Source organism: Girardinichthys multiradiatus, chromosome 7, assembly GCF_021462225.1.
Source record: "Girardinichthys multiradiatus isolate DD_20200921_A chromosome 7, DD_fGirMul_XY1, whole genome shotgun sequence".
Lineage (NCBI taxonomy): Eukaryota > Metazoa > Chordata > Actinopteri > Cyprinodontiformes > Goodeidae > Girardinichthys > Girardinichthys multiradiatus.
Window position 1 is genome coordinate 49,422,103 of NC_061800.1, and position 23,784 is coordinate 49,445,886.

At 44.1% G+C, this 23,784-nt stretch overlaps 1 protein-coding gene across 4 annotated transcripts; it reads right to left on the bottom strand.

Annotated features, from left to right (window-relative positions):
• Positions 1-1,018: 1,018 nt before the first annotated feature.
• LOC124871465 (glycerol kinase-like) lies at positions 1,019-23,338 on the bottom strand. 4 transcript variants are annotated; one of them, XM_047370778.1, is made up of 20 exons: positions 23,158-23,338; positions 16,652-16,725; positions 14,815-14,921; positions 14,641-14,718; positions 13,046-13,125; positions 12,808-12,945; positions 12,621-12,730; positions 11,473-11,539; positions 7,027-7,062; positions 6,823-6,890; positions 6,692-6,734; positions 6,527-6,607; positions 5,523-5,601; positions 5,324-5,420; positions 5,128-5,212; positions 4,933-5,053; positions 3,374-3,517; positions 3,044-3,130; positions 2,875-2,949; positions 1,019-2,004 (listed from the first exon to the last, which is right to left on the bottom strand). In XM_047370778.1, the coding sequence occupies exons 1-19, from the start codon at positions 23,209-23,211 to the stop codon at positions 2,876-2,878; spliced, it is 1,623 nt and encodes a 540-aa protein (XP_047226734.1). In that variant the 5' UTR covers positions 23,212-23,338; the 3' UTR covers positions 1,019-2,004; position 2,875. The 4 variants fall into 4 exon arrangements, with proteins under 4 accessions (XP_047226734.1, XP_047226735.1, XP_047226736.1 ...); XM_047370779.1 differs by lacking the exon at positions 2,875-2,949 and having other exon boundaries at positions 3,030-3,130; XM_047370780.1 differs by lacking the exon at positions 2,875-2,949 and having other exon boundaries at positions 23,158-23,335.
• Positions 23,339-23,784: the final 446 nt, after the last annotated feature.

Below are 23,784 nucleotides of genomic sequence, written 5' to 3' on the forward strand. Positions count from 1 at the left end.
GACCCACTGTATATATATCTATGTTATAACGATGATTGCTACCAAAGTGGTTGAACTACCAGAAGGCACCAGCTGAACAGTAAAAACAAAGTCCAACCTGTCTATGCCTAGGTCCTGCCAGTCATCAGGTACCCTGCAGGACCACGGACGTCCAGCACCCTGAGGATGTATGCTAAGGGGAAGGAGGGAGGTCCAGTGGGCCTTAGAACCACAATCCAGGATGACACCACAAAGATCATGAAGATGGGCTCCAATGATGTTTCAGTCATGTCTGAACATTTGTTTTATTTCCCCTCGGTGACCAGATGAGGTCCAAACTGAAGGTCCAGCTGGTTCCTTTTTCATCTAGACTAAAACATTATGAAAGTTGCTGAGAACATTTAAACCTGGTTGCATTTTCTAATCTGTCCAGCTCAAGAAGTAATAAAACAATGTCAACCAGCAGTGGGCGCTGTGTCACCCAGAAGGAAATTGGACCTAATTTGGTTCCTAAATAGGGATTGAAATGATATGTTTAGAACCATCGTTTGACCCCAACCATTTCCAGGTTTCAACCATCTGAGTCTGATGATAATAAAAGAAAAATTAGTGTGTTCATCAGTGTTTAGTAGTTATTGTAATGGAGACATAAAGCAACAACTCTGGCCTGATGCAGGTTGCTAAAAAATTCAATGTAAAATAATGATTTAAACTTTTTCTGCTTATGGATCCAGAGCAGCTTAAGGAATAATGGAAGGAATGAATCAACTGTATGACTCTAAAGCTGCTCATCATCTATTATTTATCGGCAGAACAAAAACATTTATTAGCTAATAATCTTATCAACTTGCCTCTCGCCCATAGACTGCTGGAGATGGGCACCAGCTCCTCTGCGACCCACTATGGAAGAAGTGGTAGAAAATGACTGACTGACTGATGGAGTAATGTAGTATCTGCTGGAATGAAGGTGTTTTCTGATTTAAATAAATGGTCCGGGCTATGAGGGATTCTTATTACCCGGGCTTTCAGTGAAAACATGTTCAAGTATGATCCAGTCTGTTGCAGTAGCTATGCCAGGCCTTTGTGTGGCGATATAACTCAGGAAATGAAATACATCAGACTATGAAAAGGATTAAAAGCAAACAGATAGATGGGTTTGTACTTTTTTTGGAAACTTAAAAATTCATTGTCTTAAACTTAAAAATAATTAGTAAAACAGACCGGATGCCCCAGCCTGTTAAAGCCTCGCTACAGTCTGGCTAATTGAGAGGAGACAACCGATGAGCTGTTTGAACACAATGACAAGACGTTTGTTTGGTGGAGTCAGGATTAAGCTTCAAACCATTGAAAAGTGTATCAACTGTTTAGCATGGTGGTGGCAGCACCATGCTATGGGGCTGTTTTACTGCCAGTGGTCATGGTGCATTGCACAAAGTGGATGGAATAATGAAGAACGAGGACTACCTCCAAAGTCAACTTTAGCAGCTAGATGATTGAAATTTGGACCCAGTTGGTTGTTCCAAAAGGACAATGATCCCAAACACAGATCCGAACTGGTTCTGGAAAAGCTGACTAACATTAAGGTTCTGAAACAAGCAAAAGGTGTGATCTAACCTTGAAAACCAAATTACCTCCACCAAGAAGGGTAATCAAATGTCCAGGATGATAGGTTGGCAAATAAAAGTGTAAAGTTGAGTTGGAAAAGATTCTGGTGGTTCTGCTCGCTCTGAAATGACTGAGATTCTGCTCAGGGTTCAACATTAACCTTTGATTAGAACTCAAAGCAAAACAATGTCCCTTTGACTGGATGGTCTCAGTAAACCTTCAATAAAATGTCCTCTGGCTGCCTTCAGAAGCTCCAAGGTTGGTTTGTAAATCCATCTTTGACCGGATTAGAGGAAGGCCACATCCTGAACTAAAGTCCTGAATTCCCTCTGAATTTTCCTCCAGTTGTTCTCCTGCTCAGTCGTCTTCCTTTGGTCACACCAAAATCTTCAAGCTCTCAGTTTAATCCCTGCTGCTGACCTGTGAAGGGAAAAAGGAGAAGTTTCAATGAGGACAACAGACTGACAACCTGACACCTGGTTCCTGATGGTTAAAGACAAGAGAAACCTCTAAACCTTGACCTGCTGTTGGTCTGTCATTGAACATCTCAGCTGCTGTTTAAAGGGTTTCTAAACGACTGCCGTCCAGCAAGTTGTAGGCCTACCTTGAGATCTTCTAGTTGGAAGTGCCTAAAAACCTCTAAAGCAGGAGTCTCCAGCTTCAGTCCCTGAGAGCTACCCTGGTCCTCAGAATGTCTTGCAGGTTTGCAGGGGCCTGGTAATAAGCCAATCATTTGATGCAGGTGTGTTGGATCATGGATGCATCTAAATGTTGCTGGACCGGAGTTGGAGACCCCTGCTTAAAAAGGGAGGTGTCCAGGATGGAAACTGATGAGATGCCTCAAACCACCTGCTGAGTGGAGCAGGAGCTCTTTGTTTAGATCAGGACAGGTTTTAAAGGTTCCGATAACAACAAATTGGGCTTCAAGCTTCAGTTTGCAGCTGCAACAATGACGGAACATCAGCAACAGGTCGGCAAAGAATTATTAATAACGGAAACATGCAAACATAAACAAGATGAAGCACAGTTGCAGCCAAACACGGCTGGTTCAGCTCTTTACATAAAGCCTGATGTCATGTGTGTGTTCTGCACAAAGATTTAAGTTGGATCAGTTCGCCTTTAAAGCACTGGATCAGACCGGATCAGCAGAATCTTGCTGGTTTTAAAAACGTCTGTGATGCGAGACTCATCAGAACTCTGTTAGTGAAAGTTCTCATGCAGCATCGACCCATCACAACTCCAACACGTTAATGTCAGAACTCCTGACAACATGCAGCATATCGGTCGGACCTTAGGGGTCCACTCTGATGGGGACAAGGGTGGGAGGGATCCAGCAGGGGGCGCCGTTCGTCTTCTTCTCTACACCTGTTTTCAGCCAATGAGAGAGAGCATCCAGCATGATCTCAGTGAGACTCCTGCAATGGCTTCAGGCGAATATTACCAACCCTGAGCTGCATACCATCACTGGTGCAACTGGTCTCTGTGGTCTCCCAGTTCATGGCCTTCTGGACAGCCTTCTTCCAACGAGCGAAGCGGAACTCGCTCTCTGTGGAGAAAAAGAAAATCCTTTTGGATTCTCTGTCATTACACAAGCAGCCACTAGATGGCAGCAAATTCCCTTTACTATAACAGAGCTATTATTATTGCATTTCTTATATGAACATATAGTCTACAAAATACATAATTACTGAGATCACATAAAATACGTTCATGATGAAAAAACAAAGTAAATCCATCCTCAGAGATCATGATTTCTACCTTGTGTTCTGAGGTGCTTGCGTTGTCTTACCCTCGGTGTTGATTTGAGGTTCATATTTCTCAGATGTGACATGTGGGAGCTGATCTGGATTCAGATTCCAGACATCCACCCCCTGAGCGGCCCCCGCTGCCATGGCGGCACCCAGAGCTGTGGTCTCTGCCATGGTGGGTCGCACTGAAAGCAGCAACGACAGGAGAAACGAACCCAGCGCATGTGAAACTGTACATCAGACACACTACTTAAAATCATTTGACTTTTATTTAACTTTGTTGTTTTTTGACACAGCAGGTAAACAGTGGCTGGGTCAAAAGTTAGGAGTAAAGTCCAGATTGAGACCGGGTACTGTTCTTGACAGAACCGGTTTTAAGATCCAAGGTAACTCTTTAAATCATTCAGCTTTTATCTTTTTCATTGGAGATAAAGTCCATAAAAAAGAAATTTAATACAACAGCTTTGAATCCGTTCGTCCAACCATCCATTTATTCATCCATCCATCCATCCATTTATTCATCCATCCATCCATTTATTCATCCATCCATCCATTTATTCATCCATCCATCCATTTATTCATCCATCCATCCATCCATCCATTTATTCATCCATCCATCCATTTATTCATCCATCCATCCATTTATTCATCCATCCATCCATTTATTCATCCATCCATCCATTTATTCATCCATCCATCCATCCATCCATTTATTCATCCATCCATCCATTTATTCATCCATCCATCCATTTATTCATCCAACCATCCATTTATTCATCCATCCATCCATCCATTTATTCATCCATCCATCCATCCATCCATTTATTCATCCATCCATCCATTTATTCATCCATCCATCCATTTATTCATCCATCCATCCATTTATTCATCCATCCATCCATCCATTTATTCATCCATCCATCCATCCATTTATTCATCCATCCATCCATTTATTCATCCAACCATCCATTTATTCATCCATCCATCCATCAATTTATTCATCCAACCATCCATTTATTCATCCATCCATCCATTTATTCATCCATCCATCCATTTATTCATCCATCCATCCATCCATTTATTCATCCATCCATCCATCCATTTATTCATCCAACCATCCATTTATTCATCCATCCATCCATTTATTCATCCATCCATCCATTTATTCATCCATCCATCCATCCATTTATTCATCCATCCATCCATTTATTCATCCATCCATCCATTTATTCACCCATCCATCCATCAATCCATCCAACTGTTTGTCCGTCCCTCCATCCTACCTTCACTTAGGAATGTGACACTGAGATACTGTACATTCATTGTAAGAAGAAAGTACACCCAGTATAAATTCCATATTGATTGAGGTTCACTTTTTCACAGACTGCGTTTCCATTCTGGCTCCATCTTTGTTTACTGAATACTGACAGTGTGGAATCTGTAGAACCTGATGAAGACCAGCTCCATAATGTAGGAGGGGTCCTGTGTTTACAACGACAGACTCATCCATGATGTGGAGGCACCATTGCACCATTTTTCAGTTTGGAACATAATGCAGATTCCCCACACGTCTTCACAGCCAGATGTTTGTGATTCTTACCAACAGGAATGCAGAGGATGTCGGCCTGCAGCTGCATCAGCAACCTGTTCCCCGTCATGCCTCCGTCCACGCCCAGCACCGAGAGAGGGATGCAACAGTCCTGGTTCATGGCATCAAGGATCTGACAGACATCACATGGAGCATGAGTGCTTGTTTGGATCTCTGCAGAGCTGAAGGCTTTTAATCACTGCTCACCTCTCTGGTCTGAAAGCAGACGGCCTCCAGGGCAGCGAAGGCTAAGTGCTTCCTGTTGGTGAACTGTGTGAGGCCACAGATGATACTGGAAAGAACATGAGGTTAAATGCTTTTAGAAACTTTGGACTCATAGTTCCAGAGATTCTTAAACCAGCAGCTGAGAGTTAAAATGTGTTGGAACAGCAGACTGTCTCACCCTCTGGCACTTGGCTCCCAATAGGGAGCATATAGCCCAGAAAAAGCTGGAACAAAGTAACAGCCATAAGACGTCCCTGCTGCAGCTGCTAACTGCTCTGAAACCACAAGATGATGTTTAAACACCGAAATCTCCATGACACAGAACTTGTTACACTCAGACGGTTCCTGGGTTCTGGGTTCATGGAAGATGGACTTACCGATCTCTGAGGACGACTTCACGATACACATGTTGTCTTTCAACCAGCGAACCACTGCTCCTGCTATGGCAACTGAACCCTGCAGAGAGATATCAGGCCCAATCAGAACTGACCATGCAGAGAAATTATATCAGCCATTACATCATGACCACCTAACTCAGCAGGTTCTTCTGACTTATCTCCTTGTAGAGTCGTCTGGATCTCTGAAAGTGTGCTGTGGTATCTGGCTGACAGGAGCGGAGCCTTTATTTATTAGATTGGGATATGGCGAATTTGGAGGTTCCTTCAACATCTCGGACTGGTTGTTGGGTTTGTCAAACCACTCCTTCAACATTTCTGCTCAGAGTTTAATCCTACTTTAAGAAGCCACTGCCATCCAAGACCACTGTTGTCATGAAGGACTGGACTCGGGCAGCACCAATGATTGGAAAGGTTCTACATGGCAAAACACCACCCACATGAACGACAGGTTTCCCAGCTGGAAAAGGTGGGATACACCCATTGGTCCATTGGTCAGTAATGAGGGCAATGCTCCAGTCTGTCGAGGTGAAGAAGGATTCAAGAATTGATTTGTTGATTGGTTGGGGGGCTTAGTTAAGGGGTGATTTGGTTGGTTAGCGGGTTGCTTGGTTAGTTGCTGATCAATTAGTTGGAAGATTGGTTGGTGGGGATTCCCTGCAGAGCGTTGTAACACACTGCCTCCACAGGTTCACGTTCTTCCCAGAGATCCTCAACACGGGCCAGCCTTCAGTGATCAATGGTCATCCATGACACTGTACAGCTCCAGCCCCTGCAGTGGGTAGGTTGGTCCTGATCACTGCAGACAAGAACATCCCGGAGCTACAACTTTGGGATGCTCTGATCAATCAGTCCCTTATTCAGAGCTGCTGAATAAATGACTTAACATAAACTTTAAGGACATGAAGTTTCTCGGATGCCAACTGGGTCTACCGTCTCTGGTCATAATGTTAAGACACGTTGAGTGAAAAACAAAGATCTCGCACCTCTAGTGCGTAACAGGCAGGTTTGTCTCTCCCCAGTTTGTAGGCGACAGTGGTGAGCAGGCCATGGTCGGACATCACCGGCTGACAGAATCACCCCAGGAGACAGAAACCACCGTTAGGAATCACGTTTTAACTGCTGCTTCCACAGATCTTTAAACATCTTACCTTTGTTCCTGTGTTCCTGAGCAAAAAGCATCCAGTCCCGTACCTTTATACAGGAATTCAATGCAAAGAAAAATCAAAGTTTGTTTCTAAACAGAATGTGATGAAAGGTTGCTGCTGAAATCATGACTCACGTGTTTTTGGCCTGACCTTCCTCAAAACACATCTGACCAACCAGAGCTGCCGACTGGTCACCGAGGCACTGACAGGAAAATGAGACTGTTAAGTTTCTTCCTGCTTCTCCACAACATGTGATAAATGTCAGAGGAACCGTTCCAAGTGTGAGAACCTGCAGCACTTTGACAGAACTCCTGACAAGTCAACATGATATTCCTTACCCCTGATATTGGAACCCCTGCAAGCGAGCCAGATTTCTAGAGAAACAGGAAAATGATTTAGTTCTGGACAGCATCACATTCAATTTCAAATGCATAATTGTGCAAAAATTTGAGTCATCCTTCCAATCATCTAGACATTCTTGTAAAATGCTCCGGATACACAGTTTTCTGGGCTTTATACACAGTTTTCTGGGCTTTCTGTAGGCCTGTCAGAGTGTTTCTTTGGACTTTGGCTGCTTTTTATACTAATGCTCTGTCCAGTTCTTTTTACCAACAACTCTAAGAGAAAAATATTTTTTGTTTTTTAGTGATAAGTCTGGCTTATCCTCAATCCTGCCATCACATATTTCCTGGTGGAAGCAGAGGCTGGGGACTCGGGGTTGGACTCTTTCATCACCCAGGCTGAAGTCACCGAGGTGGTTAAAAAGCTCCGTGGTGGCAGGGCTTCGGGGTTGGATGAGATCCGCCCTGAGTACCTCAAATCTCTGGATGTTGTAGGGCTGTCATGGTTGACACGCCTCTTCAACATTGCGTGGCGGTCGGGGACAGTGCCTCTGGACTGGCAGACTGGGGTGGTGTTCCCCCTTTATAAGAAGGGAGACCGGAGGGTGTGTTCCAACTACAGGGGGATCACACTCCTCAGCCTCCCTGGTAAGGCCTACGCCAGGGTATTGGAGAGGAGAGTCCGACCGATAGTCAAACCTCAGCTTCAGGAGGAGCAGTGTGGTTTTCGTCCCGGCCGTGGAACACTGGACCAGCTCTATACCCTCTACAGGGTGCTTGAGGGTTCATGGGAGTTTGCCCAACCGGTCCACATGTGTTTTGTGGACTTGGAGAAAGCATTCGACTGTGTCCCTCGTGATGCCCTGTGGGGGTGCTCCAGGAGTATGGAATCGGGGGCCCTTTATTAGGGCCCATCCGGTCCCTGTAGAAGCGGAGCAGGAGTTTGGTCCACATTGCCGGCACTTAGTCGGACCTGTTCCCGGTGCATGTTGGACTCCGGCAGAACTGCCCTTTGTCACCGGTCCTGTTCATAACTTTTATGGACAGGATTTCTAGACGCAGCCAAGGGCCGGAGGGGGTCTGGTTTGGGGACCAGAGGATTTCATCTTTTTGCAGATGATGTAGTCCTGCTGGCGTGCTCGGGGACCTTGGCCATCCGGGAGGAGCTCGAAGTAGAGCCGCTGCTCCTCCACATCGAGAGGAGCCAGTTGAGGTGGCTTGGGGCATCTATCAGATGCCTCCTGGACGCCTTCCCCGGGAGGTGTTCCAGGCACGTCCCACCGGGAGGAGGCCCAGGACACGCTGGAGGGACTATTGCCCCTTTTCCACAGGCTCGTTTTAGCCGGCGTGGCTCTGCACCACTCGGTTTCGCTCTTCTTGGTACGGTAACTGTTGTGTTTCCACTGACCTCCCAACGGCTGAAGCTATGGCGACTGAAGCCCCGCCTCCAGCCATGAGTGTAGCTGTGCTGCTATTAACGTTACTGTGTTATGTTGTCACATTAAAGTAATCTGCATGAAATGATAATAAATAAATAAAAACAAAAGCATAAATAAACTAAATACTAATAACGTTTGTATTAATGTATATGCAAGAATGCCTTATTTCTGTTTTTATGTCTAAAATGATCCACTGGGATAATTATCTGGACCACATCCCAGCCAGAACTTATAAAATAAGGCTGAGGGGTTCTGATGTGAGGGGGTGGCAGGAGGAGCAGAGAGGAGAGATGCTGCTGTCTGGATGGTGAAGCTCCAACGTTTGCCTGAAGAAGTTACAACTTTGGGCTTTATGAGGAAGTTTCAGCCATGGCAATAACGAGGACGAGGTCTTTAAAGAGCAAAACTGCGTGAAGTTAGTTTTAGGCTGGATATTCGTGCTCCGCGGATTCACCGGGGCTTTTCTCCCGTTTGATCCGATGCAGGCAGTCTGATTACGGGCAGCTGCTCTCTGACTGCTCCCTCCTGCAGACGATGGTCCACTTAAGGATTGTAAATACATTTCTGAACCAAAAACCTTGTTTTGTGGTGGTTTAGTTTTGTGTGTTTTGGGGGAAATGTTTGTGCCTCTGAACAGCTGATTTTATGTGTGATCAGCTGGTTTAGGATGTTATTACATGCAGCGCTCTGCCTGCATGTAATTCAGAAAGGTGATTTGTCCTTTTTCTTTTCTGTCAGCCTTCAGGCTGGTTTATGACCCGTAAATGGTCAAATTACATGTATGACCTGCTCCGGCCACTGTGGTCCTTAATATCATTGTAGCTGCTCTTGAGTTTTATTAGATTTTCCCTGCACTGTCTAAACAAAAACCTTCTCGTTTCTCCTCCTCCCGCGGCCAATCAGTGGAAAGCAGTCTGGTCACGTCACATCTAGTCCCTACTCAGCCTCGGTCGGACCTGCTTAGGAGCAGGGACCAAAATAGTAGGTGGTGGTATAGAAAAAACTGTAATGGAAACGCTTGCAAAGCGAGCTGAGTGGAGTTGAGTAGGGCCAAATCGAGCCAGTGGAAAATGGGACTATGTTTCTCGGCTGGCCTGGGAACGCCTTGGGCTCCTCCCGGAGGAGCTGGAGGAGGTGTCTGGGGAGAGGGATGTCTGGGTGTCTACTGAGTCTGCTGCCCCTGTGACCCGGTCCTGGATGTTTACTGAACCCTTAAAGCCCAGATTTAAGGATCAAACCTTTGCTCAAACAACTAGAACCGGAGCTGAAACTAAACCTGAACTCGCCATGTCTGTTAGCGTACAAGCTAGATTTAATGCTAGTACAGGTCCTTCTCAAAATATTAGCATATTGTGATAAAGTTCATTATTTTCCATAATGTCATGATGAAAATTTAACATTCATATATTTTAGATTCATTGCACACTAACTGAAATATTTCAGGTCTTTTATTGTCTTAATACGGATGATTTTGGCATACAGCTCATGAAAACCCAAAATTCCTATCTCACAAAATTAGCATATTTCATCCGACCAATAAAAGAAAAGTGTTTTTAATACAAAAAACGTCAACCTTCAAATAATCATGTACAGTTATGCACTCAATACTTGGTCAGGAATCCTTTGGCAGAAATGACTGCTTCAATGCGGCGTGGCATGGAGGCAATCAGCCTGTGGCACTGCTGAGGTCTTATGGAGGCCCAGGATGCTTCGATAGCGGCCTTTAGCTCATCCAGAGTGTTGGGTCTTGAGTCTCTCAACGTTCTCTTCACAATATCCCACAGATTCTCTATGGGGTTCAGGTCAGGAGAGTTGGCAGGCCAATTGAGCACAGTGATACCATGGTCAGTAAACCATTTACCAGTGGTTTTGGCACTGTGAGCAGGTGCCAGGTCGTGCTGAAAAATGAAATCTTCATCTCCATAAAGCTTTTCAGCAGATGGAAGCATGAAGTGCTCCAAAATCTCCTGATAGCTAGCTGCATTGACCCTGCCCTTGATAAAACACAGTGGACCAACACCAGCAGCTGACACGGCACCCCAGACCATCACTGACTGTGGGTACTTGACACTGGACTTCTGGCATTTTGGCATTTCCTTCTCCCCAGTCTTCCTCCAGACTCTGGCACCTTGATTTCCGAATGACATGCAGAATTTGCTTTCATCCAAAAAAAGTACTTTGGACCACTGAGCAACAGTCCAGTGCTGCTTCTCTGTAGCCCAGGTCAGGCGCTTCTGCCGCTGTTTCTGGTTCAAAAGTGGCTTGACCTGGGGAATGCGGCACCTGTGGCCCATTTCCTGCTCACGCCTGTGCACGGTGGCTCTGGATGTTTCTACTCCAGACTCAGTCCACTGCTTCCGCAGGTCCCCCAAGGTCTGGAATCGGCCCTTCTCCACAATCTTCCTCAGGGTCCGGTCACCTCTTCTCGTTGTGCAGCGTTTTCTGCCACACTTTTTCCTTCCCACAGACTTCCCACTGAGGTGCCTTGATACAGCACTCTGGGAACAGCCTATTTGTTCAGAAATTTCTTTCTGTGTCTTACCCTCTTGCTTGAGGGTGTCAATAGTGGCCTTCTGGACAGCAGTCAGGTCGGCAGTCTTACCCATGAATGGGGTTTTGAGTGATGAACCAGGCTGGGAGTTTTAAAGGCCTCAGGAATCTTTGCAGGTGTTTAGAGTTAACTCGTTGATTCAGATGATTAGGTTCATAGCTCGTTTAGAGACCCTTTTAATGATATGCTAATTTTGTGAGATAGGAATTTTGGGTTTTCATGAGCTGTATGCCAAAATCATCCGTATTAAGACAATAAAAGACCTGAAATATTTCAGTTAGTGTGCAATGAATCTAAAATATATGAATGTTACATTTTCATCATGACATTATGGAAAATAATGAACTTTATCACAATATGCTCATATTTTGAGAAGGACCTGTATTTACAGCATAAGGTGGTTCTGATCCATACCCAAACTCGAAGGAGGTTCTGAACTTAGACAGAGCTCACCATCTGGCCGTAGATTTCAGAGGAGCTTCTGACTTTGGGCAGGATTTCCATCGGGACATCAAAAAAACTGGAAAAACACAGAACAGGGGAGCCGAGTCAAAACGAATCATTGAAGCCACATCAAACCTGCAAACTGCCAGCTGGAGCCTTAAAAAGTTGGAACATTGGAGAATCACTGAGGTCTGGAGCTTCCAGATGATTCTACCAATAAAAATCTGCAGTAAGCCTCAAGAACTACTGATCAAAGCTGCTTGAAAGCAGAATATCAGAACATGGAGGTCTGGACTGTATCACAGACCTGGAGATGCACAGTTACCCAACATGTTACCCAACATGTTACCCAACATGCACTAATTTGCTACAAAGAAAGGATCAAATCCAAAATAAACCCAAAAATATAGATGAAAAAGATCAAGGGTACAGAGTCTTCAGCGTTTGTTCAGTAATGCTGTGTATCTTCTCCCTTTCCAAACACTTCTGGGAACGTATTCCAGACACTTGGAAGTCTCCTGTGACCTTTAAAATACCAAAAGCCACCAAAACATTCATGGGAAACACTAATAAGCTTTACAGCTATCACGTTATGTGTTTGAATCGGACCAAAGTGCAGAAACGAGCTTGGCAGCCGCATGATGAGTTAATCTTGAGGTTTTATTCCAAAACCGTCAAAAGCGTCACAAAAATCACTGCAGGTACATAACCGAGTTCAGAGCCAAAAAACCTACATGAGTACTCAGTTCTCCAACGTAGCAAAACTGAACATCAACAAGGGTAGTGACGAGGAATAGTGATGGAGAAACCAGCGGGGAACAAAGACCACAGACCAACTAATATACAGGGAGGAAACAAAGGCAGGTAATCACAGAAACTAAGAACAGGTGTGACAAGCTGGCAGGGAGGCAGAGGGGACAGGTGGAACTAATTAACAATAAAGGAAAACATAAACCTAAATACAGTTAACACAAAAACACAAACCAAGTCCCAGGATGTCATATCATGACAACAGCTTAGTCCAACCTCCAGAAGTTAAAACATGAACAATTGTGGGAAGGTCATCCAGGTTCTGGAGTCCATATGAAGAAGGCTGCGCTGGTTGTAATGGAGCTGTCCAGCTGAGGACATGCTACCTTCATGTTTCATCGGTTTACCTGCAAAGTTCAGGATCCCAGTCCATGGTGTGGATGTTGAAGAGCATGGTGCGACTGGCGTTGGAAACGTCTGTGATGTGGACCCCTCCGTCTCTGCCGCCCGTCAGACACTGAAAGAAATAAAAAGTGTTTTTAAACGTCGGGACTAGAAACCTGGAGCCAGAGGCAGCTTTCCTACTGCTCCTACCCAGATGATCCAGGAGTCCACAGTCCCAAACATGGCTCGTTTACTCAGCACCGCTTTGTTTACATCATCCACGTTGTCCAGCAGCCAGCGCAGCTTTACGGCGCTGAAGTAGGTACTGATGGGGAGTCCAGTTTTATGCTGCAAGGCGAGTCCAGTCAAACCCAGAGGAGGAACAACAACAGTTTAACCTAAGTGGTTCCCTGACCTCTAGTTTAAACATCCTAACAGCATCTACTACCTTCAGGTGGTTCTTGCTTCTGCCTGGAGTTTTGCAGATGAGTCTCTCTACCGTGGACTGTGTCCTCAGGTCGAGCCAAACTGCAGTACGAAGCAAAGAAAGGAACAGAGAGGAAATTAAACATCCACATTTAGGAATACCAAACCTCTCCTGGGTGGATGTTAGCTAACTGTCCACTATGTCAATAAGCATGTAGTCAGTATGTTACCAGGAGACCACATATGGTCCTACAGAAAGTACAACAGTAGCTTGAACATATTTTAGATGAACCTGAGGTTGAACACATGAGGACATGGGACAGAAACAAAAGAAGCATAAATAACAGATTTTTGATGATGTTGCAAACCTCAGCAGATTTCATCTTGGAGAAAAGCTGGACAAATGGTGTTTAGGTGGCCTTCTGCACCCTTGTTCACTGTTCTTCATCCATCCATCCACCCATCCATAGACTCTCCAGTGAGTCCTGCTCTGGCCTGAGATCTCCCTCCAGTGTCACATGTCTGAAACCCCTAACCAACAGAGCTTGCAGAAGATTCTTTACCAGAAGCCTAAACCACATCCTTCTTTCGATGCAGAGAAGCAGTGACTCTGGGCTCCTCACCCTGTTTCTATCAGTGAGTGCAGGTCATTATTCAGGTAAATGACCATAGGTGTGGGTCTGGCTACCAATCTCCAGCTCCGTTCTACTCTCACTAATGAACAGTTTCTCCTTAGGACACCTCAGTTGAGTTGGAGCTCCTTAAGCAGGTCCAGAGCTGGAGGTCTTGATGAAGTTTAGGATGGATCTGATTAATAAAAATATAAACACCTGTCTCTGTTCCGTTCTGTAGCCGTATATTTGAAGGGGATTTGGCGAAGAATCAAATGATTCAGACACACCTGATTAAAAGATGCTTCCAGCTGATTTCATCCTGAGGTTTCCAGCATTTGGTCCTAAACATCCAGGCGGTGTTGAAAATAAGGACTAGTTAACTCACCTGGTTAAATTAAGGTTCGTTCAAATAAATAAACCTGTCTGTTTACACTACAGTATGTTTGGGCCCAAAGGTTAACAAGAGCCGTGAAGTGAAGAGCAGCAGAACCAAGCCACACTGCAGCCTTCAAATAAATAGTCCAGTCATGGGAAAAACTGATGAAAAGCGTGAAACAAACCAAACCTGCTGGAATCTGAAGAACTTCATTTTATAAAGTCCATGTTTTCCCTGAAGCCAGCTGCAAACCTTCAAACCAGATCACTCGGACCAGACCATGAACACACTGTGGCTCAGTAGGAAGAGTAGTCGTCTTGCAATCGGAAGGTTGTGGGTTTGATTCCAGCTCCCTCCTGCCATATGTCGATGTGCCCCATGGCAAGGCACTTAACCTCAAGTTGCCTACCGATCTGCGTATCGGTGTATGAATGTGTGAGCGTTAGTGAGTGCGATTGGGTGAATGTGGCTCTAGTGTAAAGTGCTTTGAGCAGAAAGGCGCTATATAAGTTCAGTCCATTTACATTTTATTTTTTGTCACACTGAGCAGGTTGCTGGAGAAGCTTCCTTCCAAGCACCTGGAGCTTTTACTGAAACCAGTTCTTACTGGGTTTTGGCTGAACTCACCGATGGCGTTGAAGAGCGGTTCTCCGGTCTCTTTGTCCCAAACCAGGGTGGTTTCTCTCTGATTGGTCACTCCCACAGCTGCAGACCGACCACAACATGAACCCAATGAAACTCAAACAATACTTGCTTCCAGCTTCGCCTTCACAATCTAAAAATGCAGCATGAGTGTCCCACCTTTTATGTTGGAGATGTCCACGTTGAGCTGCCTGAGTTTCTGGCAGGTCTTCTCCATGCACTCATAGACGGTCTGCATGATCTCTCTGGGGTCCTCCTCCACCCATCTGGGCCAAACGCAGCAAACAGCCAGGATGTTTGGTTAAAATACGTTCAACAGTTTTGCACAAAACTGGGAAGAAGTGAGAAAACCCAGGCCTGTTTGGAGTTCCATGACCATCCTTTTCATCAGAACCATCATTCAAAGTTTAAACGGGTCACATGAAGTTGGACTTTTCCTGACCCAGTTATCATCTTGATCCCTTTTCCAGCTTCTCCACAATCACAGTTTAAGTTTGAGGATTATTTCAGATTTCACCACAGAATTTTCAGCTTAGAGTGAGATGATGGTTCTGACCCAGTGAAATATTCTGAATATTCAGGATTTAAACACCCTTCATGGCCACATTTGCCATGTCCTTCCAGCCAGTGTGTCATTATTGTCAGTAACGTTCTGCCGAGGAGCCGGCCCGACAATCATCACATTAAGGATGAAATGACCCGGTTTATTTGCAATCATCATCATTTCTGCTTCAGAACCCTGAAAAACCTTCCAACATACAAGATACAATAAAACATCCAATCAGTTGAAGAGAAACTAGAATATCCAAAATCAGCTTGAAGGTTCCTCCTTCCTCCATGAACATGTTAACAACTGTTTATAGGTCTTCACAGAAGAAGAAGAAACATCAGCTGTCCTCTTTTCAGTGACAATGAAAGCAGATTCCTTGGACAAACCTCCATCCAGGCTTTTTCTGGTGGTTGTTCCTGCACCAGATTCTGAATTTGTTCACAGATTTAAGGTTCTGGTTCATTTAGAAAATAACTTTTTTAGAGAGAGACCGGGTCCTGGATGTACAGCATGTTGAACAGAGCAGCAGCAATGAAATAAAAAACACCTGACCTTTGACTCAATAAAGTCTGGAAGACTATAAAAACTGGTCCAATTCTAAACTGACAACAGCAGAGAGGAAAGAGATCCGACTTTGAAAACAGGTCGAAACAGTTTGGATCAAACCAGCTAAGATCAGAACAAAATTAGAACTTCTCCACTTCCTGATGTCTGTTCAAAATGTCCGGATGAAACTGGAAACAAACTAAAAACGTAAAATTCCAGGTTTTTAAGACTAAATCATTTCCAACTTAAACAGGAAATGTATGTTTAGCTTTTTAAACATGCTAATAACATGCAGCCTTTCTGGTTGCCAAACAAATCTAAGCTATGCTGGGTAGACAGAGTTGGGTTGGTGCAGCAAAGAAAGTTCTCCATCCCATAAATCATGTCTGTCTCAGCTAACCCACTTTAACTTTTCGACCCATTCTCTTAAAAAGCACAGTAACATTTCTGCCTCAGATGTTCTGTAGGTGTTTCTTCATTCATCAATACACTCAGTGTATGTCCGACTGTAGATGTTTGCAGATGACAGTCAGTTTCACAACAGCTAAACACACACTGCTTTCATCTGCTTTAGCTGATGTCCAGGTTTGGTTGTCTACATCTTGTCCTGGAATCGAACCTTCCACATGGTGTCATCCAAACAGAGCTGGGGTTTCCTACCCTAAAAGATGTGTTCTGAATGAGTGTCACCTTGCAGACGGATTACAGAAGGATTCCTGAACAATGTTCTGAATGTTAACTCTGACAGCTTTTTGGACTTTTTGAGAGTCTCTGTGAACTTCAGAAGCAAAGTTATGCAGACTTCTGTGTTTTATCTGAAGGAGTGGAAATCTTGACAGTTTCAGTGGAGTTTTTCAGTGAATCATAAAAGCAAACGGATGTAAATGACCAATGTCTCACCCTTCCTTTGGGAAGCACTGCTTGATCTCCACTTGGTGGTGACTAATCAGTTCAGCTGTTTTTGTGTTGAAAACCTGCAGAGAAAAGCAGCTGATCAGAGACCAGCACAGCAGCAACAAAGCTGAAATATCTTCATCCAACAACTAAACATCTGAGCTGCTGCTTGGGTCTGAATGAAACCAGACTGAGCTGGAAGATGAGAAGACAAGCACAAGAGGAGATGGTTGGAAACACGATTATTATCATAACTTGGATTTAGTTCAGCTTCAGACATGAAGGTGAAGATTTGCTCAGAACCCGAACAGAACCCGACCTCCCAACAGCTCAGCTGTAGACACACTCACACAGTGAGACCAGGTAATGGACCTCCTGCACATTGTTTAATATTTAGTATTTTTACATTTCTACAATCTCAGCAGATTAATTTGACCAGTTTTGTTAAGACTTCAGTTAGGACCTGCAGATAAAATGCAGATGAACTGAAGGAACATCTGTGAGAAGTTCCTTTCCTCAATAATCAATTTAACAACAATTCTGCTTGATTAGTTCGTGAAATGTATTTTAAAACCAATCCACCACGTTCGTTTTTCCATATTTATCCAGACCTCGGACCTGAACTGCATAGGAACCTTGAATTAAATTAAACACCTAAACATTTTACAGTCATATGTGTACAGAACCAACTGCTGATACAAGTCATCTCAGAGTACCAATCAGTAAGAATAAAACCAGTTTCTCCGTGGGGATAACTGGGCAGAAAAACACCTCACCCTTAAGTCAATGAGCCAACAGTCAAACAGGAAGTAAGTTGCTTTGATTCAGGAGCTGCAGAGAAGGAGAGACGAAGGCGTCTGATGTAACAAAAGAAAAATACAAGCTTTCACAACAAGGTTTATCAGCTTTTCCCTTCTACAGTGAATCATTCTCCTCTGGTCACTGCTCTCCCTAACGTCCACCTCCAGTCCTCTGCAGTACTTCCATGATCTTTCCCTGGGCTCTTCCATGTTTCCTCCTCCCTGGATGCTCCCTGCCCACTCGCACCTTGAATACATTCATCACTCCTACCTCTCACCTCACCGCTGTCTCACTGCACCTCCCTCACATACTCCCCTGCCACTCCTGACTTCTTTATACACTCCCGCAGCTCTTTTGGCCTCTATCATCCACTTGATCTAGATCCATAAAGACACAAAGCACCTCCTCCTGACTTCTCCAAAACATCTCCATCAACAGCCCTGAATGGGCATGAGCCGGTTTCTGGTGTCAAGGAATACTCAGATTTCATAAGTTTTGGTTTTAAAACAACTACAGTTTTCCATCCTAAGGTTTCTTAAGGTTAAAACCATTTTAAAAAGCCATCAGAGAAAACAGCCTGAGGGAACACAGAGTGATAACTGCTGGTCAGCTGGCTGACAAAAGACTTCCTGCACTTTTTTATTCATTACTGGATATCTGAAAAATTTCTTCTGGTTGCAACAAACATGAGCAATCCAGATGTGGAAACTAAAGGAGCCCCATCGTCTTATTTAGGCAACACAGTTTTTCCAACTACAGCGGAGCTACCGATCAGCTAATATAAGCCTCTCATGCTCCTGTTGTCACTCTATGAAGAGCAGAATGAAATACAACACATTATATTCTGCACATTAAGACTGTTGACCTGGAAACTATTACAATATACAAACAACAATAAATCAACAATAAAAGTTGTGTGATAACCTGGTGATCTGACCAGGAGGCGCCCCACCTCTCGCCCAATGACTTCTGGAGGTCAGCACCACTCAACCTTCTCCAGGAAGGAACAGGTGAGATAGAAGATGGAAGTGTTGGGCCATTGGCCATTGTGTGAGGTAAACGAACTACTACTCCTCAGCATACGTTGCAGCTCTGACCTCACCACCAGAGGTGATAAATACCAGCTGAAGCTAACACTAAGTGCCATTTCCAGCCGTAGTGTCCTGTTGATACGGCGCCAGGATGGAATCTCTGGAGACACAGAAGCTCGCGGGCGGGTTCACTTTGCTCTTCACAATGGCTTTCCTGGAAGAGCTTGATAAAGCTGAAATCTGTCAGATATAAAAAGATCAGAAGATTTATATCCTGATCGACAACTGCACTGCGACCCATGGTGAAGTTAAAAAGTAAACCAGAGAGGTTTCTGTTCCAAGGAGACAAATTTTCATCCTTTGTTCCAGTCGACTGCCACGGTTCATCATATTTTCCCCGTTTGGACAACGGAGGAGAAGTTGACCGTTTTGAGTTGTTTATGGATGCAGACTACTCCCACGACCCCCCCTTTTTTTCTTACACCTAAAAGTCTGCTGAAGAGAGAAAAGCTGACCTCAAGGAATTTCGTTCTTACCGTTATTATTTAGCGTTTTTGCTAGTCTAGGCAGGGTGAGGTGTAGACTGAGGATCACCACCAGTTGGTCTAAATGTATTAACTTGTGCATGAATGTTATTGAACCGCTCTGCTTGCTGTTCTAATACTGTGGACGTTGGAGCGCGGCTGTGCAGAGCAAAGTTGAATGTTCCTCATCTCTGCCCGTGCAAACATCTCATCAGTGGTTCCACCACTGTCCTATATCTTCATGGACTCCTGCACCATCCATCCATCCATCCATCCATCCATCCATCCATACATACATACATACATAACTGACAGTTACTGACTTGACCTGAAATCACGATGACATTGTTGTTCAAATATTAGTTAGAAATTTCTTTTCACATGTTATCTGAACCAGATGAGTTTAATCGGACCTTTAATTTAACAGAAAATGTCCCACTGTCCTACTCCTAATCTGCCATGACACTGAGAGGTAACCTGACCCACCAAGCTGCCAGAACAGGAAAATAAAAAGTCACAAAACGAAATAAAATAAAATGTAGCAGGTATTTTCTTTTCAACCTGTCATGTAAAATTGTTTTGTAACGAAGACGAGTCGCTTCACTAGAAGTTAAAGATCTGCTGAATGAACGAGTCACTGATTAAAAACCTTCCTGGAAAAACCTGTTTGCCCCAGTTTGATCAGAAAACCATGAATTCAGAATCCGATCCAAAGCATTCCAACTCCAGAGCTAAGTGGGAATGCTTTGGAATTCTTTAGACATTCCCTCTTAGCTTCCTATGGAAAATAAGATTAAACGTTAAAATAGAAATCAGTTTTTCTCAAGTTGGAAACAAAGTTAAACATCAAGCTCAGGTTGGGTTCTGCTGGATTCTTCCCTCTGATCCAACAACAGGAACGTTGTCAGTCTGACGGAGTGAACTAAGAGTCATTCTGGTTCAGGAAAAACTGGACAATTAGTTCCTGTCTTCTCTTTGGAAATTCACCAGAACATTTTACCTCTGCAGAGCCACATTTTGCACCTCGTTCTTCCAGCTGACCCGGTTCACTGCAGTTCTGTAACAACTAACTTTTGTTCTGCTCTAACCCTCACACATTCTTAGGAGATCTGGATCTTGGGTGGAAAACAGAAAGGGCTTCAAGGTTTCGAACACACTCTGTCCAAACTCTGCTCTATCTTCAGTCTCCCACCGATCAAGGATTACAAGGAGTTCAAGGATCAACAGGAATCTGATCTGAATTCAGTTTCCCCCCAAAAAACTTTATGAACTTGGTTCATATTAAACCAAATGAATGTGGCAAGTTCACCAAAGATCTGGATCATGACTTTATGCTGGTTTTATGCTGGTTTATGTTAGTTTTCTGTTGTTTTTATGCTGGTTTTATGCTGTTTCTAAAAGTGTTATCTATATTTTGTTTTTATCTGTACAGCATCTTGCATCTGTGTTTGTTTTTAAGTGCTTTATAAATAAAGCTTGATTGGATTGGACTGGATAAACACTGTCTAAACCCTTGACTGTCTTCTTTAAAGATCAGATGAAGACACGTGACGCTTGTCCCTTTTCCACTTTTCTTCTGCTCTTCTAGATTCACACCTCAGTGTGTGAACAGATTCATTTCTCACTTGAATTGGTCCACTGAGTCCAAACTGCCTGTGCAGGTCCAGGTAAATCTATGAGGAAGCTCCTCAGCACCTAAATCACCTTCATCCAGGATTCAAAGTCCACTGCCATTAAAAGCAGTAAAAACTGTGAGGTAGTTGAATTATTCTGGTGTGATGTAATAAAGCTGGAGTTTGAACTGAGGAGCACTGGGCCGTGGCAGAAAACCCAACTAATAAATGGTCCTTAGGAGGACGACACAGGAGGGAAGGCAGATGGTTCACAGGTGGAGTAGGATTCAAATAGTATTTCCTGACAGTGGAAACAGGATTTAAATGTTCTCTGCCAGTGGTCCGAGGGAAGTTCATGGAGACTAAGTTCAGAAAATGGAAACATGTCACGATTCCAGGTTTTAGTGACAAACATGAAGTCCAGTTCTCAGTTATTCAGCAGCATCCCAGGAGAAAGGACTGAGAGTGATGGTGTGCCGCACACGCTGGGGTCATGCTGCCAATGTGAGGACCCTCAACCTCCCCCTGTGCTCGGAGAAGCTACCTTCACCTATTATTTTATTTATCCCAGTGAACAAACGCAGAACCAAAAACTCATCAAGAATAAACTGGAAAGTGTCCACCTACATGTGTAGGTAGATGGATGGATGGATGATGGATGGATGGATGGATGGATGATGGATGGATGATGGATGGATGGATGGATGGATGGATGGATGGATGGATGATGGATGGATGATGGATGGATGGATGGATGGATGGATGGATGGATGGATGATGGATGGATGGATGGATGATGGATGGATGATGGATGATGGATGGATGGATGGATGATGGATGGATGAATGATGGATGGATGGATGGATGGATGATGGATGGATGAATGATGGATGGATGGATGGATGGATGATGGATGGATGGATGGATGGATGATGGATGGATGATGGATGGATGGATGGATGGATGGATGGATGGATGGATGATGGATGGATGGATGGATGATGGATGGATGATGGATGATGGATGGATGGATGGATGATGGATGGATGAATGATGGATGGATGGATGGATGATGGATGGATGAATGATGGATGGATGGATGGATGGATGATGGATGGATGATGGATGGATGGATGGATGGATGGATGGATGGATGATGGATGGATGATGGATGGATGGATGGATGGATGATGGATGGATGATGGATGGATGGATGGATGGATGGATGGATGGATGGATGGATGATGGATGGATGGATGGATGATGGATGGATGATGGATGGATGGATGGATGGATGGATGGATGGATGGATGATGGATGGATGATGGATGGATGGATGGATGGATGGATGGATGGATGGATGATGGATGGATGATGGATGGATGGATGGATGGATGGATGGATGGATGGATGATGGATGGATGGATGGATGATGGATGGATGATGGATGATGGATGGATGGATGGATGATGGATGGATGAATGATGGATGGATGGATGGATGGATGATGGATGGATGATGGATGGATGATGGATGGATGGATGAATGGATGATGGATGGATGATGGATGGATGATGGATGGATGGATGGATGGATGATGGATGGATGATGGATGGATGGATGGATGATGGATGGATGGATGGATGGATGATGGATGATGGATGGATGGATGATGGATGATGGATGGATGGATGATGGATGGATGGATGGATGGATGGATGATGGATGGATGGATGATGGATGGATGATGGAGGATGGATGGATGGATGGATGGATGATGGATGGATGATGGATGGATGGATGATGGATGGATGATGGATGGATGATGGATGGATGATGGATGGATGATGGATGGATGGATGGATGATGGATGGATGGATGGATGATGGATGGATGATGGATGGATATATTTCCGACTAAGCGATGAGTAGATGAAACATTGAACGTGTGTCGGCTGCTCTGAGGGTCATCAGGCCACTACGTTGACATGGACCTGGACTGACCTTCTGGACAAAGATGTTTATTCATCTTCAAACTCATTCTGTTCTCCTGCTTCACAAACAGTTCAAACTGATTGAACAATTTAGTTCAATCAGTTTGAACTAAGGTCATTGCTGATATCTTTCCACCCTGACATTGTGCTCCAGAGCAGCAAAGTGCCAAAGGTCCTGCTTTAATAGAGATGCTCTCTATGATCATGAATAATTCATAAAGTGCCTCAGCAGCACCCCACCCTCACTAAGTTATATGACCAATAAAAAGAATAAAAAACGAAGGCGGAGAAGTCCAAAGAAAACCTGAAGAATAAAATCACTTTGAAGGTTTCCAGGAAAATCTGCTTGGGGAAAATATTTTTAAAAACGAGGTTTGAGTAAAAACTTTTAGACAGAGGAAAGTGTTGGTCATGAAATCAGTGACTAAAATCCTCCTGATCAGTAGTTTCGGGTCAAACTATTTCTGTATTTCTGACTCTTTCTAGCGGTTTAGCGACCCTGTGTGGTAAAACCAAGAGTTAAGTTAGTGGTTCGGTTCGGTCCACTCACCAGAAACCTGGTGGAGCTGGTTCCCTGGTCAATAGCAGCCACCAGCGGGTCCATTTCTGCTGCTCTTCTGGAGGATCCGGGACTCGAACCTCTTTCTGATTTTCCTGTAATACCGAGCAGGGCCCCTCAAGAGAAGGGGCGGGACCACCGGGGCCGCGGTGCTCCGGAACCGGCCGAAGATCACCGAACCATTGTTTGCTCAACCCTCTGACGACGACCAATGATATTGCAGGGAGGAAAGTACGCCCCTTCCTCCTCCTCCTGCAGGTGGACTTCAGATCACCTGATCTGGTTGACAAATGTTAAAAAGCACAAATGAATCTGTAGTTTAGTCACAATTATTCAGGCTTTTATTTTTCCAAATTTATGTTTTTATATTTTATCACTGATGGAAATAAACCAAATTCTTTTTTAAATTAAAAAATACAGTTTATCTTTAAAAGATGAGACCCTGATTAACGTCTGCAGCTCAGGAACAAAAATATTCACACCCTGACACAAACTTTAATGTATTTACTGGAATTTTATGTGACAGACCAAGGAGTAGAGCAGAACTATCCATGAACTGTTTGTAATTTACAGGTCCTTCTCAAAATATTAGCATATTGTGATGAAGTTCATTATTTT

Bases quoted from the DNA above. Each gene is read 5' to 3' on its own strand.
- LOC124871465 (XM_047370778.1), bottom strand. From the start codon at position 23,211: ATGGACCCGCTGGTGGCTGCTATTGACCAGGGAACCAGCTCCACCAGG. The intron at 14,922-16,651 runs GTGAGACATTGG...CGTTTGGCCCAG, and splicing joins CAGTGCTTCCCAAAGGAAGG to ATGGGTGGAGGAGGACCCCA. The intron at 2,950-3,043 runs GTATGCAGCTCA...GGCTGAAAACAG, and splicing joins GACCAGTTGCACCAGTGATG to GTGTAGAGAAGAAGACGAAC.